We start from the raw sequence: 17,009 nt of genomic DNA, 5'->3' as shown, positions 1-17,009 counted from the left end.
ACTGTTGAACAGAGAGGTTTGGAAGTGGGTGAAGGGGTGGAGTGACGGTGGGAGTGAGAGGTGCAGTGAGTTGGCCATTCTCAATAGAGTGTCAGAATGAAGGTCAGAGGAACAGACCAGGCAGGAAACACAGAAAGAGCAAGGAGAAGCTGGTGTGAAAAACAGAGATTAAACAACGGGCTTGTTCATTTGGTTTGGGTCTGGTGTTTAGAATACCCGGAATCTGGGTTCACTTCCCTTCCAACTCAGCGAATTGTACCAACATTATGTTCATAAAACCATGGAATGATACCCAAAGAAGGAGACCATTTGGTCCATTGTGTCAGTGCTGTCTCCTGTAATCTGTCCATTTTTCCTTCCAGTATTTATCCCAATTGCTTTTCAAAGTTACGACTGAATCTGCTTTCAAGTCCTGATCAGACAGTGCATTCCAGATCACAACACATCACTGTATAAAAAATCATTCCTCATTTCACCTCTGGTTTCTTTTCTCAATCACCTGATAAATACATCCTCTGGTTACTGACCCTTTTGCCACTGGAAACAATTTCTCCTTATTTAAATTATTGAAAACCTTCTTGATGATGTCACATACTAGACTGCCAGTAAAACTGAAGCCCATGAAATAAAAGGGACAATGACAGCATGCATATGAAGTTTGCAGACTGATAGGAACACAAGAGCAGGAGTAGGCCATTCAGCCCGTCGAGCCCACCCTGTCATTCAATATGATGATGACTGATCATTCACATCAATGCCTTTTTCCCACACTATCTCCATATCTCCTATGTCATTTGTATTTAGAAATCTGTCAATCTCTGCTTTAAACATACTCAATGACTGAACTTCCACAGCCCTCTGAGGTAGAGAATTCCAAAGATTCACAACCCACTGAGGAAAGAAATTTCTCCTCATCGCTGTCCTAAGTGGCTTTCCCCTTACGTTGAAATTGTGTCCCCTGGTTCTAGACTCCTCAACCGGGGGAAACATCTTAGCTTCATCTACCTGTCTATCCCTTTAAATATTTTGTAAGTTTCAATGAGATCACCTCTCATTCTTCAAAACTCTAGAGAATACAGGCCCAGTTTCCCCAATCTCTCTTCATTTGACAGTCTCGCCATCCCGGGAACAAGTCTGGTGAACCTTCGTTGCACTCTCTCGATGGCAATGATATCCTTCCTTAGGTAAGTGGAACAAAACTTCACACAGTATTCCAAAGTGCAGACCAACCAAGGTTATATACAAATGAAGCAAGACTTAACTACTCCTGTACTCAAATCCTCTTGTGATCGAGGCTAACATATCATTAGCCTTCCTAATTGCTTGCTGCACCTGCATGTTAGCTTTCAGTCACTTATTGACAAGGACACCCAGGCCCCTTTGTACATTCACACTCTTACCATTTAACAAATAATCTGCACATCTGTTTCTCCTACCAAAGTGGATAACCTCACATTTTTACACATTATGTTTCATGTGCCACTTTCTTGTCCACTCACTAAGTCTGTCCATATTCCCTTGAAGCCGCTTTGCATCTTCCTCACAACACACATTCCCACCTAGTTTTGTGTCATCTGCAAACTTGGAAATGCTACATTTGGTCCCCACATCCGAATCATTGATATATATTGTGAACAGCTGGGTCACAGTGTGGTGGTGAACAGTTGTATTTCTGTCTGGAGGAAGGTTTACAGTGGGTTCCCCATGGTTCCTCATAACTTCAGTTATGTGCAGAGACTGGAAAAGCTGACGTTGTGCTCCTTGGAGCAGAGCAAGTTCAGAACAACTTTGACAGAATTAGAATCAAGGAATCCAATGGTTACAGTACAGAAGGAGACCATTCAGTCCATCATGTCCATGACAGCTCTTTGCAAGAGCAGATCAGCTCATTCCACTCCTCTGCCCTTTCATTGTAACCCTGCAAATTTTCTCTATTCAGGTGTTTATCCAATTCCCTTTTGAAAGCCACGATTGAATCTGCCTCCAGCACACTCTCAGGCAGTATATTCCAGATCCGAACCACTCACTCTGTCCCACACCCCTGGTACCATTGCAGAAAATCTTTTCTGTTCATTTCATCCCTCATAAATAATTGAAATGAAATGTTTGTTCGGAAATGCACAACATAAAAAGGAGAGAGAAATAAATGCTGAGTAAAATAGAAGTCAATGTTTGGAAGGTAAAAAGAGCAAAAGATGTAACTTTTATTCTGGATGAGTGAGAGGAATATATCACACTTTGGGGCTTTTGCAAGAGGATTTACTGATGAACCTGGGATTTGAGAGGAAGCTGGTTCATGGTTTACAGAACAAATTCAGCCCCTGGGGTGGAGCCAACAGCTGCACCGTCCAATAACAGACAGGATGGGGACACTGTCTCAGGCCCAGTGAGCTCAGTCGATGAAAGCATGAAACTCTGAATCTCAAGTTTTTGAGTTTGAGCCCACGGTGGGTGTTTTCTATTTCCTTTTTAGACTGATTTTACAGGCGTTATCCAGCTCTGAATTCCTCGGCAGAGAGTTCAAGGAGTGTTTGAAATGAGATTCAAAAGCAGTATGAGAAAGTCTCTCCTTGATTCAGGGCTCTTACCTCTCTGCAGCAACTCACTGCTGAAGATTGAACTTTTTCTCATTTCATTCTCAGCTCATGGTCAGTGTGGACCCATGGGACTTCTGGCTGTCTCCCACTTCACAATCCATCAGTGCTGAGAAAGCAATGGGGAATATTACTCACATGTTACAATGTTTTATAAATACTTGAATGTATTTCACACTGTGTCTAACAGTGTGAATCTCCCCTGGCATATCAGCTCACCAACACTTCAACAGAACATTCACATAATGTGAGCTCTGACATCTGTTCAGATCCCATTCCCAAGACCTGGAAAGTGGGATTGGGCTGGATCACTCTTTTTCAGCTGGCACACACACGATTGCTAAATGGTCTCATTCTGTGCCATAAATTTTCTCCATTTTCTATGTTCTATGAAGTGAGGTGTGATTGGGAGTGGCAATTCCACCAGGGTTATATTTTCTACCAAAACAATGACACAAGGGATACTTCACATTTTTATTCATTCATTCATGCGATGTGGGCATCGCTGGCTAGGCCAGCATTTATTGCCCATCCCTAGTTGCCCATGAGAAGGTGGTGGTGAACTGCCTTCTTGAACCGCTGCTGTCCATGTGGGGTAGGTACACCCACAGTGCTGTGAGGAAGGGAGTTCCAGGATTTTGACCCAGCGACAGTGAAGGAACGGCGATATAGTTCCAAGTCAGGATGGTGTGTGGCTTGGAGGGGAACTTGCAGGTGGTGGTATCCCCTGCATTTGCTGCCCTTGCACTTCTCGGTGGTATAGGTCGCTGGGTTTGGAAGGTGCTGTCTAAGGAGTCTTGGTGCATTGCTGCAGTGCATCTTGTAGACGGTACACACTGCTGCCACTGTGTGCCGATGGTGGAGGGAGTGAATGTTTGTAGATGGGGTCCCAGTCAAGTGGGCTGCTTTGTCCTGGACGGTGTTGAGATTCTTGAGTTGGAATTGCACCCATCCAGGTAAGTGGAGAGTATTCCATCACACTCTTGACTTGTGAATTGCAGATGGTGGACAGGCTTTGGGGAGTCAGGAGTCATGGATGAGTGAGAGGAATATATCACACTTTGGGGCTTTTGTAAGAGGATTAATTGATAAACCTGGGATTTGAGAGGAAGCTGGTTCATGATTTACAGAACAAATTCAGCCCCTGGGGTGGAGCCAACAGCTGCACTGTAATTACTTACCTCAGGATTCCAAGCCTCTGACCTGCTCTTCTAGTCACGTTATTTGTATGGCTACCCATGGTAACCTCCATGATGTTGATGGTGGGGGATTCAGTGATTGTAATGCTATTGAATGTCAAGGGGAGGTAGTTAGATTCTCTCTTGTTGGAGATGGTCATTGCCTGGCACTTGTGTGGTGCGAATGTTACTTGCCACTTATCATCCTAAGCCTGTGAGACTGAAATAGCTCAGTTGGGAGTGTGTTAGACCGAAGATCCCAGGTTCAATCTGGGGTTTTGGCAGTTTTCCTTTATTCTGCATCGCCCTTTGGTTTTGACTCTTGAGCTGCACAATTTACACTGAAATTATTTACCCAACTCTGAAGGTTGGATTGGAATAGAGAGATATCAAGGATGGGAAATATTTACATTGTCAGCTTTAGCTTATTCTCTATCTCCTTGTGTCCTTTTCCCCAGTTATTGAATCTTTCGGGGCCGGGTGAACATTTGATTTGCTGCATATGTCCCAGACTGAAGCCTTTTCCACATCTCTGGGCGGTCAGACTTGCTCTGTCTGTTTTTGTTGCTCGTGACCATTAACGAGAACAGGCCACGAGTTCAATGTTTATCAGCAAATGGAAGATAATTGGAAAGAATTCTGTGTTACTCCAGACCAGTGACAAAGATGCAATGGATGTTATTCAAAATAAATTCCCTTTGACATTTTATGTAAACTTGTTTGCATCTAAAAGTTGGATTTTAAGTGTAACAAAAATGTGTCAAATTAATGACTGACCATGTGACAGCGCACATGGGGATCAAATCCACAGCCTTGTTGTTATCAACACTGCGTCCTAACCAACAGAACTAAGTGGCCTATAGACAGAGCCAGGTCTGGGTTTGAGCCGCACGCTGGGCGGTTTGTGTTTTATTTCTCACACTGGGTGACAGAGCGATTGTACAAACAATGGACACATCACATCCCTGAAACATTGTTCTGATATAAAACAGTGTGAAATAAGAGCTGAGCATGGAAATGGAACGGAACCAGAAATCAGGACTTTAATCTATTAAAGTTGATCTTGAAATTCTACCATGCACGAACATTCCAATAGATCGAACTCTCTTCTGAGAGAAAATCCAGGAACTTGAGCTGCTGTAAAATATAAGTGAGCCTGACATGATTTGAACACGCAACCTTCTGATCTGGAGTCAGACGCGCTACCGTTGCGCCACAAGCTCACAGATAAAGCAAAGTGTTCCATTCCTGACAGATTTACTTCTTATTTAGATTCAGTGATTGAAATTAATTCAATCCTCATCTGACCTCCACTCTGGAAAGGCCTGCCACCCGACCTGAACCCGACGGGACCCGTGTCGGGTTCGGGTCATGTCGGGTCGCTCTTCCGGGTCTGGCTTTCGGGCTCGGGTCAGGTCGGGCCAGGTTCTGGTCGGGCTGGGTCCAGGTCGGGCTGAGTCCGTGTCGGACACACACAGTAAGTATTACATTTAACTCTGCTGGGAAGTTGAGTTTAATAAGTGTCAAAAGTTGAAAAGCCAACCAAAGCTGGGAGTCCGGGTCATCAAGGAGGGAAACTCTGAGTCTGCTCAGTGAGCAAGTGAGCATCTCTATGACGTCATTGCGCTCATGCTGCAACTTCCTGTAGATTCGGAATCGGGAGGTAGATAAAGTGAACATTCCAGTGGTCGGGTAGTTTGGGCATGGGGATAAATGGAGATACTCGGGCCGGGTCGGGCTCGGGTCCAATGTGGTTCTGTCGGGTTCGGGTCGGGTTTTTTTTCCTGACCCGAGCAGGCCTTTACCGCTCTGTCAGTTCAGTGCCTTATTTAAAATATTACTTGGAGTTCTGTTTTACAGGGTCTCGGCTGTTTAAGTATTTCCCAGATCCACTACTCTGATTAATCAGACATTTTGCTGCTAACTGCTGCTGCTACAATTGAAATGTAAAAAAGAATTTCCAGTGACCTGCAACCAATGGACAAATACATTTCAGAAAGATAAAGCTCATTCACCAATCCACAAATGTGTCTTTCTGCTTATATTTATAAACAACTCCTTCTCTCCACTATGAGAACTATACAATCACTACAGTTATTTGAAAGTTAGTATAAGATGTTCCAGTTCATCAATTTTAAAACTGCAGCAGGTATTTTCCAGAAAACTTCTCTGTTGGAACCTCAGTCCCATTTAGATTGAAAGTGGACAATTAATGTATTCACTTGTTCATTGTGGACAGGTGTCTGACTTCGAATAAATCTCATTAACTTTCAATGAGGTGGCAGTATTTCTTTGCTCCCATTTTACACAGTCTGTCCTGTTCATGCACCATGTTTTTATTCTCCTCTCCCATTTTCCACAGGGTACAGATTACAAGCATCATCAATCTAGCTGTTGAAAAGCATTGGAAGAATCTGGTCACACAGGTATTGAAACATTCATTTTCTGCCATTTTCCAAGTTGGTTGCTTTAAACACAGTACAATTTGCAATCATCTTGAAAAGAGATTCTATTCAATATCCAATACAAATTGAATTACAAACCTGACAGACAAACACAGAAGAACAAGTGATGAGTGAACACAAACCTCATGGTGCTCATTTTCAGATTTATTGCAGTCATCTTACAAAACAAGTGAAAGAATATTACAGTGAAATGATTTGGAAAGTAGGTGTGACTTTTGTTGGTGCCTTTCTTTGCTCTGTTGGTGAAACTTTCTTGCACCTGACTCCTGTTCATGTCTCTGTTTCCTCTGTTGAATGAGGAAGGAGGTATTTGATCAGAAATCAACTGGATTGTGTACCTTTGAGAGGGGATTTCTGCACCGTCAGGGCTGGAAACAGGAGTGAGTGAAAGACAATGTGTGGAGTTTGATTTTGTACAGAGGGAGAGCAAATCTTACAGGGCTGTGAGATATTGGCCTGGATTTTGCAGCCCAATAGTGGTGAACTCTGAGACTTTCACTGCTATTGAGGGTCTGAACAGCACTGCAACTGCCAGTACATGCACACACTAACACCAGCATCTGGAAGTTGTGGTGGTGAGAAATGTGCTTAGAAGGAGCCTCTGATCATAATCGCACCAGCCCACTCTTTAAAGTGACAGGGACCTGTAGTTCAGCAATTTGGGCTCATTGCCCACAACATACCCTGATTTTTACCTGGGTTGGATTAAAGCCGGTACCAACAGGCTCAGGGCCTGCTGGGGAAGGACTTTTCTGTTGACACAACAGCTCCACTATTCGAGGAAGACACCGGCAGCAACTGGGATCAACTTTCAGAGGGAGTTCAGACATTATAAATGTTGTATTTTGTTTCTTAATTGTATGTAACTTTTTAGCAAGGCCTTATCAGAGTTCTTAAATTTACATCTGACTTTTTATTAACACGATTGAAGTGCTTTTAAAAGATCTCTAAATATATATGACTTTTTATCGAGATTTACCTGGCTTCTTTGCGAAGACTCGAGTAAGATTAAATGACTTTTAAAAACTAAATCTTATCCTTTAAAATCTCGCTTACATGTAGATGACATTGGAAGATGGCTTCAGAATAACTTAGACTATCTTTCTAACAGGTACTGCAACAGCTTTAGTCCTACTTTCTGCAAAAGCTGGTGAATTACAAAGAAACAATGTATTGAGCATTTTATAAACTGTTGATGCAGATGGAATTCAAATTCATACTTGTAAAACAGAAGGAATTAATAATCCATCACCTTAACCTCTCAAACACTTCATCACCCAGCTTTGTGCCAGCAACCCATCACATGTCTTTTTTGCCTCTATGAAAATTTGGGCAGGACGGTCACCTTCAGCTCAGATCCTGACTGTGCATCCAGATGTGCAATGATGGAAATGTAGCTTCTGTAAGTAAATGACATTTCCATCACATCAGGTCATGGCCTGTTGGGAATGGAGTGGTGTGAAACATTTCCAGACCATGTCCAACACGTTTCTACTCAGTGTGAAAACCCACCACTGAAAGACTGGAACATACAATCATTTGATCACATCATGATTAACATAACTCAGACACCTGAACCATTAGGTCACTGACGAAGTCATGATGACTTCGAATTTCTCATGAAATGACAACTGAACTAAATGACTGGAAGAATTGCTTTAACTCCACGTGATCAGAGAGGCACAGCCTCAGACCAACTTGGCAGATGAATATTGATTGAATAATTTCTGTGTGAGGAATGTTCCAGCATCATAAACCAGGGGAACGTGCCGACTGAGTTGTGTCTTCATCTCTTCTGGGCAGTCGGACAGTTCACCCTTCATTCTGCTCTGATTCACTTTCCCAAAGCGGATCTACAGATTCTCAAATCTGGAGACTGGGTTTTCTTATTTTGTTCCTTTTGATTTTTCTTGCTCCTGAATGATAATATATTCTAAACCTCGGATCAACCCTCCCCTTTGCGTCGTGTTATAGTCTTGGTTAAAAGAGACACAAAACGGCACAAACACTCTGAAACATACAACACGGTCACACTTTCCTTCAGTGAGATTAATGTTGAGCTGTTTTCCAGGTTAAATGCAACTGCAAACACATTGCTCTCAAAGAAATTGTAGGGGATTGAGTTGCCGTTGAAATATTAGCACTGGACATCTGTACGAGCAGGAACAGCCATTCCAAACTCACATCCTTCACAAAGGCAAGCACTGAGCTGTTTTCTTTTGTGAATGAAATTCATAAGAAAAGTTAAAGTTCACAAGAAAATGGATGTAAATGATTGATAGCTAAACTTTTGAAGCAAGGATATGAATCCAAGATTTTCTGATGATTAGACAAACACTCGAACCAATTAAGCTACTGAGCCAGATCACAAGTGCTGTGACAACTAAGGGCAGAGGAGGGCACTCTTTATTCTCATCCCACTTCTCCACAGGTCACAACATATATGTGAACTTTTCCCACATACTGATACAGTCAATCATGTACTCTATTTTTCCCAGAATAGAAGACACTGACCAGGTTTCTTTAATGAAGAACAAAATTATCCATTTATTGTCAAACAAGTTTTAACTAGTCATGAAGTAATGCATAAACACACAGGTGGAAATTTTAAAAGTTCCTTTTTCACCTTTACCAACTTTTAAAGTCCTTTTTTTTATCTTCGAGCCACACGCACACACACACACACCGGAGAGCTGAAAAAATAAAAGGGATTTTTTTTTAAATTCAGCACTCTGTTACAGACAAAAAAACCTCTTGGGCTGTTTATTTGCTCATTTTTGAAGAAATCATCAGATGAGATATGTTGCTCCAAAACTGGAATACAGTCTAACTTCCGAGTATACGTAGACAGGTCACTCGGGTATTTTAGATCAGTTCTTTTCAGAAGGCATTGAGAATTAATTTTGGCAGGCCTTCTTCAAAGACATGCGACAAGATGAATTAACTCAGTAGACTTCTCAGGGTCTTTTAAAGATTTTCTGGAAAACAAACTGGATTGTGGTCTTCTCTCCTTCCTTGACGATTCTTCAGGCTAACTTTATCAGCTGCTCACTCCAGCAGGTAAAACACACTGACTGCGACAACCAAAGGTTGTGAGTTTTCTGCCTTCTTAGGTTTGTGCTGCTGCTGCCAAGCTTGTCCAATCAAGGGGCATGACTGACTTCACTAACCACATTTCTCCCTGTTACCAGGGTTTCTGCACTATATTTAACTTGAATTATGTGATAACCAGTAAACATCGTTGCCAAATTGGTTCTTTTGGTGCCCTCTTGAAAAAGAACTGGTCCTACATTTATTCAGTTTGATTATGACTTCTTCAAAAAATATTTTAAAAGAAACAAAATCCCTTCCATAACATCATGTACATTCCCTAAGCTACAGGTTATTGCAAGTCTCTCTGGCTGTGTTTATTTTCGGTGATTTTGTACTCAGGTTCTTTTGGAATCCATGTGTTTGCAGATCTTTGTGAGTGAGAGATGTGGTAATATGTTTAAAAGATTTCCCTGTAAATTATTCATATCTCCATCTTTCCCCGAACTTTGTACAAACACATTAATATGGGAATCACACACATCAGGCCGTCAAACCTGTCTGCTAAACATTGAAAGGTGACAGTGTTTATTGTGACGGGGTTCCATTTATGAAGACACATCTTGATGATTCACACATGTAAAAATTTGTATATTATGTTCATGACATAATGACATAAATAAACATTTCCTTGCACTTGCCATGCTTGGTGAACATTTTCTCTGCTGATGCCCCCTGAATATATTAGAGAACATGGTGACGAGGTTGAGATAAAAGCCTGTAAATATAGGCAGAAAACAGCAGCAGGGACTGCAGTGAACAAGATTTACGTGACATATTTGTGCTTATGTTGGTGGGTGAAATAAGATACTAAACACACAAAATCCTACATTTGAGCTCGCGTAAAAGATTGCTCTGTCTATGGAGATAGCATCAAAGAATGCTCAGGAATTTTGTCCGATGCCAGTGATCGTAACACACTTCAGGGGAACTTAAAAAAAATGGTAAAATGGGCTTTCACAGAACAGATGAAATTTTACACAGAGAAGTGTGAAGTGATACAATTTGGAAGGAAGAATGCCATATAAATGAAAAGTTACAATTCTAAACTGGGTGCAGGAGCAGAGAGACAGTGTACACCAATGTTAGAAGGATTGAAAAGGTAGCGAAGAGCAAACAGGACACTTGGCTTTATTAATAGAGGCATAGAGTAAAAGCATATAAGTTATGCTAAACCTTTATAAAATACTGGGAATGAATGGCCTCCACCTGTACCTCCACAGAAAGCTTCCATTCCAGGTTTACACACACTCATCAGGATCACTCTCCACAGATCCTGCCGCTCCAGGCTCGGACACCCACTTCAGGATCACTCTCCACAGATCCCAGCACTATGGGCTCGGAGACCCTCTTCAGAGATCCAAATCTCCAGACATGGACATCCTTTGAGGACCACTCTCCACAGATTCTGCCCTCCAGGCTCAGACATCCTCTTCAGCGTCACTCTCCATACATCCCGCCGCTCCACGCACGGATAACTCCCTCAGGATCAGATCAAAGAATGTTGCTTGTCACTTATCAGCTCAAGCCTGAATGTTGTTCAGGTCTTGCTGCTTGCAGGCACAGACGGCTTCAGTATCTGAGGAGTTGTGAATCATCAGCGAACATTCCCACTTCTCACTTATGTTGAAGAGAAAGCCATCAATGAAACAGCTGAGGATGGTTGGGCCGAGGGCACTGCCCTGAAAAACTGGGTATCCAGTCATGAATGGTGGTGGACAATTAAATAACGAACCAGATGAGGAGGCTCCAAAAACATCCCTATCCTCAATGTTGGTGGAGCCGAGCACGTCAGTGCAAAAGGTGAAGCTGAAGCATTTGAAACCATCTTCAGTCAGAAATTGCTCAGTGGATGATTCATCTCGGCCTCTTGAGGTCCCCAGCATCACAGCTTCCAGTTTTCAGCCAATTCGCTTCACTCCACATAATGGCAAGAAACAGCTGAAGGCACTTGATACAGCAAAGACTATGGGCCCGAACAACATTCCGGCTCTTGTACTGAAGACTTGTGCTCCAGAACTAGCTGCGCTCTCAGCCAAGCTGTTCCAGCAGAGCTACAACACGGGAATCTACTTGACAATGTGGAAAATTGCCCAAGTGTGCCCTCTCCAGAAAAAAAATGCAGGGCAAATCCAATCTGACCAATTGCCACCCCATCAGTCTACTATCAATCATCAGCAAAGTGATGGAAGATGTCACCAACAGTGCTATCAAGCACCACGCACTAAGCAATAATCTGATCATCGATGCTCAATTTAGATTCTGCCAGGGTCTCTCAGCTCCAGGAAATAATTTGGCAGATAGAGTAGAATGTGGGAAAATGTGAGGTTATCCACTTTGGTAGGAAGAATAGAAAAGGAAAATATTATTTAAATTGTGAGAGATTACAGAATGCTGCGGTGTAGAAGGATCTGGGTGTCCTCGTACATGAATCACAAAAAGTTACCATGCAGGTACAGCAAATAATTAGGAAGGCAAATGGAATGTTACCCTTTATTGCAAGGGGAATGGAGTATAAAAGTAGAGAAGTCTTGCTGCAAATGTACATGGTGCTGGTGAAACCACACCTAGAGTACTGTGTCCAGTTTTGGTCTCCTTATTTAAGGAGGGATATACTTGCATTGGAGGCAGTTGAGAGAAGGTTCATTGGATTGATTCCTGTGATGAAGGTGTTGTCTTATGAGGAAAGTTGAGCAGGTTGGACCGATACTCATTGGAGTTGAGAAAAATGAAAGGTGAACGTATTGAGACATATACGATTCTGAGGGGGCTTGACAGGGTAGATGCTGAGAGGATGTTTCCTCTCATGGTGGAATCTAGAACTAGGAGACACAGTTTCAGATTTCGGGGTTTTTCATTTAAGAAGGAATTTCTTCTCTCAGAGGGTCATTAATCTTTGGAATTCTTTACCGCAGAGAGCAGTGGAGGCTGGGTCATTGAATGTCTTCAAGATGTTTATCTACAAGAGAGCCAAGGGTTATGAGGGCAGGCAAGAAAGTGGGGTTGAGGTCATGATCAGGTCAGCCATGATCCTATTGAATGGCGGAGCAAGCTCGAGGGGCCAAATGGCCTACTCCTGCTACTAGTTCTTCTGATCTTATGTTGTTATGATCTCATTGCAGCTTGGTCCAAACAGAGACGAAAGAGTGGAATTCCAGAGGAGAGGTGAGAGTGATTGCCCTTGAGTGAGTGTGGCATCAAGGATCCCTAGCAAAATTGAAGTCAATGGGAATCAGGGGGAAAACTCTCCACTTGTTGAAGTCATACCTCGCACAAAACAAAATGTTGTGGTTAGTGGAGGCCAATCATCTCAGCCCAGGACACTGCCTCAGGAGTTTCTCAGGGTTGTGTCGTAGACCCAAACATCCTAGCTGTTTCATTGACGACTTTCTCTTCAACATAAGTCAGAAGTGGGAATGTTAGATGATGACTCACAACTCTTCAGATACTCAAGCAGTCTGTGCCTGCAAGCAGCAAGACCTGAACAACACTCAGGCTTGAGCTGATCACTAACAAGCAACCTTCTGGCCACACAAGTGCCAAGCAGTGAACATCTCCAATGAGAGAGAAAAAAAATCTGCCTTTTGATATTCAGAAGCATTATCATAGTTAAATCCCCCACCATCAATATCTTGACCAGAAACGTAACTAGACCAGTCACAGCTATGCTGTGGCTATAAGCGCAGGTCAGAGATTACGAATTCTGCAGCAAGTATCTCACCTCCTGCCACCCCAAATCCTGTCCACCATCTACAAGGCACAAGTCAGGAGGGATGGAATACATCCCACTCAACAACACTCAAGAAGCTCAACACCATCCAGGACAAAGCAGCGCACTTGATCGGCACCTCACCCGCCACCTTAAACATTCAATCCCTCCACAACCAGTACACAGTGGCTGCAATGTGTACCATCTCCATATGCACTGCAGCAACTCGCCAAGTATCCTTCAACAGCACCTTCCAAACTCGTGACCACTACCACCTCGAAGGGCAAGGGCAGCAGATGCATGGGAACTCACTACCTGCAGGTTCCCCTCCAAGACACTCACCATCCTGACTTGGAACGATATCGCCATTTCTTCACTATTATTGGGTCACAATCCTGGAACTCCCTCCCCAATAGCACTGTGGGTGTTCCTGCACCACATGGACTGCATCAGTTCAAGAAGGCAGCTCTCCACCACCTTCTCAACGGCAATAGGAATGGGTAATAAATGCTAGCCTTATCAGCGATACTCACACCCAAGAATGAATAAAAACCAAATCACTCTCCACAGATTCCCCACAATCTGGGCTTGGACATTTACTTCAGGAGCACAGAGCTTTATATCACTGCAACATGAGTTCCAATCTTCATATTCTGTTCACTTTTCACATTATTTTCTCCCAGTCCACGAGCTTTTATTAATTCAGTATTCGCATCTCTGCTCCTCCGCCGTTTCTAACATCTCACCTCTTACAAAAAAACACTCTGATCTATCGTAGGTACTAAATGACCCCTCATTTTAAACTCCATCTGCCAAAGCATTGCTCACTCACTTAATCTATCAAGAAGATTTGAAAATAAATTTCTTGCCAAAGGATAATTTTCTGCATCTGCCCCCTCGCCATTTGCTTTTCCCATTTGTCTTTCACTTGGTGCAAATCGAGAGAAAGTAAAGATGGAAGGAAGGAGGGGAGGAAAAATCCTGCTCATTTTCGTGATCCCTATTTGATCTTCATTCCAGTGCAGTTTGGGTGAAGAATTCCAATTGTCTGTCTCAATTTTAATAAAGTGTAACCAATTCTGGAATCACTGTCTGGACATGGACAAGAACAGGTTTCGAGGCTGACTTCACACATGAACTCCCCCAACATAAACAATACACTAAACAGTTCATAAACTTGCGACAAGGATGGGATCCGAACCCACGTGTGCAGAGCACAATGGATCAGCAATACATCGCTTTAACCTCTCAGCCACCTTGTCAATTGCGTAGGAATAGCTGTCACCTTCAGCACAGTTTCTGGCTGTGCAGCCAGCTGTGTAATGATGGAATTATATCTTCTGTCAGTAAATGAAGTTGGGAATGGAGCGGTGTGAAACATTTCCAGACCATGTCAAACACGTTTCTACTCAGTGTGAAAACCCACCGCGGAAAGACTGGAACATACAATCATTTCAACACATCATGATTAACATCACTCAGACACCTGAGCCATCAGGTCACTGACGAAGTCATGATGACCGAATTTCTCATGAAACTACAACTGAACTAACTGACTGGAAGAATTGCTTAAACTCCACATGATCAGCGAGGCACAGCCTCAGGCCGACTTGTCGGGTGGTGTCAACAGATATCACTGCTTCTGATCTTCACCAGAACAGAGAGTGAGATGTAACATTGATCATCAAACAGACTGTGAGAGAATATAACAGAATAAAACACATGGAGAGACACTGTGGAATAACAAATAGATTTGATTGGAATGTTGAAATTTTGATTGGAATGGATAAAACACCAGAAACAGCAGATTAAAGTGGGATTCTCATCATTATATTGATCTGGGACAGAAAAGAGAAACTGATGGAAAGAAGAGAAGAAGGAAGAAAAGAAAGGAGGGAACTGTTCAATTTTTTCAGTTTTTATCACTCGCCCATCAAAGCTGATAAAAAAAGTTGCAAATAACAGAGAATTTCACCAAAAAGGGAGATTAAATGTTGCTGAAACCTTGGATCGAAGGATGCCCCAACATATCACCTGTTTAACTGTCTCCTCACTCGGGGATTTCAATCAGTGAGCAATATTATTCTCTACTTTTTTAGTTAATTGGTCCCAGAACTGTCACTTGGAATTAATATCTGTGCTCCGACTCCTGAATAATAAAATTGTGAGTTTCTCGATATTTTCTGGACACAGTTCCTGCTGAAAGAACTAAGAACTCTTTTCTAATTTACACAATACTCTAAACACACTCATCAAGCCTGCTAAGCTAGCATCTTTGGTGCTGCTTTCTCTTCTCCCAAACTTCATCTCATGTGACTGTTCCATCATCACTCTGACAGTGGGAGGGGTTGATCCCACTATCTTCAGCATTAACCCTTTGCATCCTCATACCACACTGTCTGTCCAAAAAAAATGGGTGGAGGGAGCTTCCTTCATTTATCAAAACACCAACAGCAGCACAGTGGCGCAATGGTTAGCACCGCAGCCTCACAGCTCCAGCGACCAGGATTCAGTTCTGGGTACTGCCTGTGTGGAGTTTGCAAGTTCTCCCTGTGTCTGTGTGGGATTCCGCCGGGTACTCTGGTTTCCTCCCACCTCCAAAAGACTTGCAGGTTGGTAGGTAAATTGGCCATTGTAAATTGTCCCTAGTGTAGGTACGTGGTTGGAGAATGGTGGGGATGTGGTAGAGAATATGGGATTCATGTAGGATTAGTATAAATGGGTGGTTGCTGGTTGGCACAGACTCGATGGGCCGAAGGGCCTGTTTCAGTGCTGTATCTCTAAATAAGAAAAGTAAAATAAAAGCTACCAGTCGTAAATCAACTCAAACCCATTAGAGAGATAGAGGGAGACTGTCAGAGAACTTCCTGCATCCAGTCCTGACCCTGTCACACTCAGCAGCTTCTCACCCAGACCCCACTCTCATCAACACTGAACATTGTTACCGAGACCCTTCAAATACTGTTTATAAAAGGGAGAAAAATTCAAACTTCATCACAGCTAGATTGAATAGAACAAAGTTTAATATCTTCTCGTCGTCACTCGGTAACCACATGAGACAGCCCTTAAATCAATAGCATAAATTATCAGCTGGAAGAATGTTTGTCATTGGGTTGAATCATTTCTGTGTGAGGAATGTTCCAGCATCATAAACCAGGGGAACGTGTTGACTGAGCTGTGTCTTCATCTCTTCTGGACAGTTCACCCTTCATTCTGCTCTTATTCACTTTCCCAAAGCGGATCTACAGATTCTCAAATCTGGAGACTGGGTTTTCTTATTTTGTTCCTTTTGATTTTTCTTTCTCCTGAATGATAACATATTCCAACCTCGGATCAACCTTGCCCTGTGTCCCAGTCTCGGTTAAAAGCGACAAATAACGGCAACAACATTCTGAAACATACAACACGGTCACATTCTGCTTCAGTGAGATTAATGCTGAGGCAGTTTCCGTGTCGAATGCGATTGTGAACAAATTTCTCTCAAGGAAATTGTGAGTGATCGAGTATTTGCACTGAATTTCTGTGCAAGAAGGGACAGTTTCAAACAGCCATTCCCAAATCACTTCCTTCACAAAGACAAAGGCTTAACGTGTGACTCAACTTCACAAACAAATTTGAACTCGAAGTTCAGGAGAAGACAGAGATGTGAATGATTGACAGTGTAATCTTTAAATCATAATTTTCCGTTTCTTCGTTGAAGTGAGGCTCAACCCTAATCCACTAGAGATCGCGGAAAGCTACAAACATGGATCCAGAAATCAGAAAAGTAGTGAAACAGTTGGTGAGTACATTGTGACACTGAAGAATTTATCACCACATTGCAACATTGGCACATTCTTAGACTGTACATTATGAGACAGATTTGTGCTTATATTGGTGGATGAGAAAAGATACTAAACACACAAAATCCCAATTTGAGCTAGTGTGTAAGATTGCTCTTTCCACGGAGATAGCATCAAAGAATGCTCGTGAA

General features: G+C 42.6%; 1 protein-coding gene and 2 non-coding genes across 3 annotated transcripts in view; 1 reads left to right on the top strand and 2 right to left on the bottom strand.

Annotated features, from left to right (window-relative positions):
• Nucleotides 1–17,009, top strand: part of LOC137358453 (histone H2B-like) — a 184,482-nt gene that overhangs the window by 2,384 nt on the left and 165,089 nt on the right. Inside the window, exon 2 of the mRNA XM_068024416.1 lies at nt 6,135–6,198. Coding sequence (XP_067880517.1) covers nt 6,135–6,198 — 64 coding nt within the window. The remainder of the gene's footprint in view (nt 1–6,134; nt 6,199–17,009) is intronic.
• Nucleotides 4,924–4,995, bottom strand: trnaw-cca (transfer RNA tryptophan (anticodon CCA)). The gene has a single exon. It is a non-coding gene; the product is annotated as a tRNA-Trp (tRNA).
• Nucleotides 14,217–14,298, bottom strand: trnas-gcu (transfer RNA serine (anticodon GCU)). Its single transcript has one exon. It is a non-coding gene; the product is annotated as a tRNA-Ser (tRNA).

Source organism: Heterodontus francisci, chromosome 50 (assembly GCF_036365525.1).
Source record: "Heterodontus francisci isolate sHetFra1 chromosome 50, sHetFra1.hap1, whole genome shotgun sequence".
Classification (NCBI taxonomy): Eukaryota; Metazoa; Chordata; class Chondrichthyes; order Heterodontiformes; family Heterodontidae; genus Heterodontus; species Heterodontus francisci.
The sequence above is the reverse complement of the archived record's forward strand: the minus strand, read 5'-3'. Positions and strand labels throughout refer to the sequence as shown.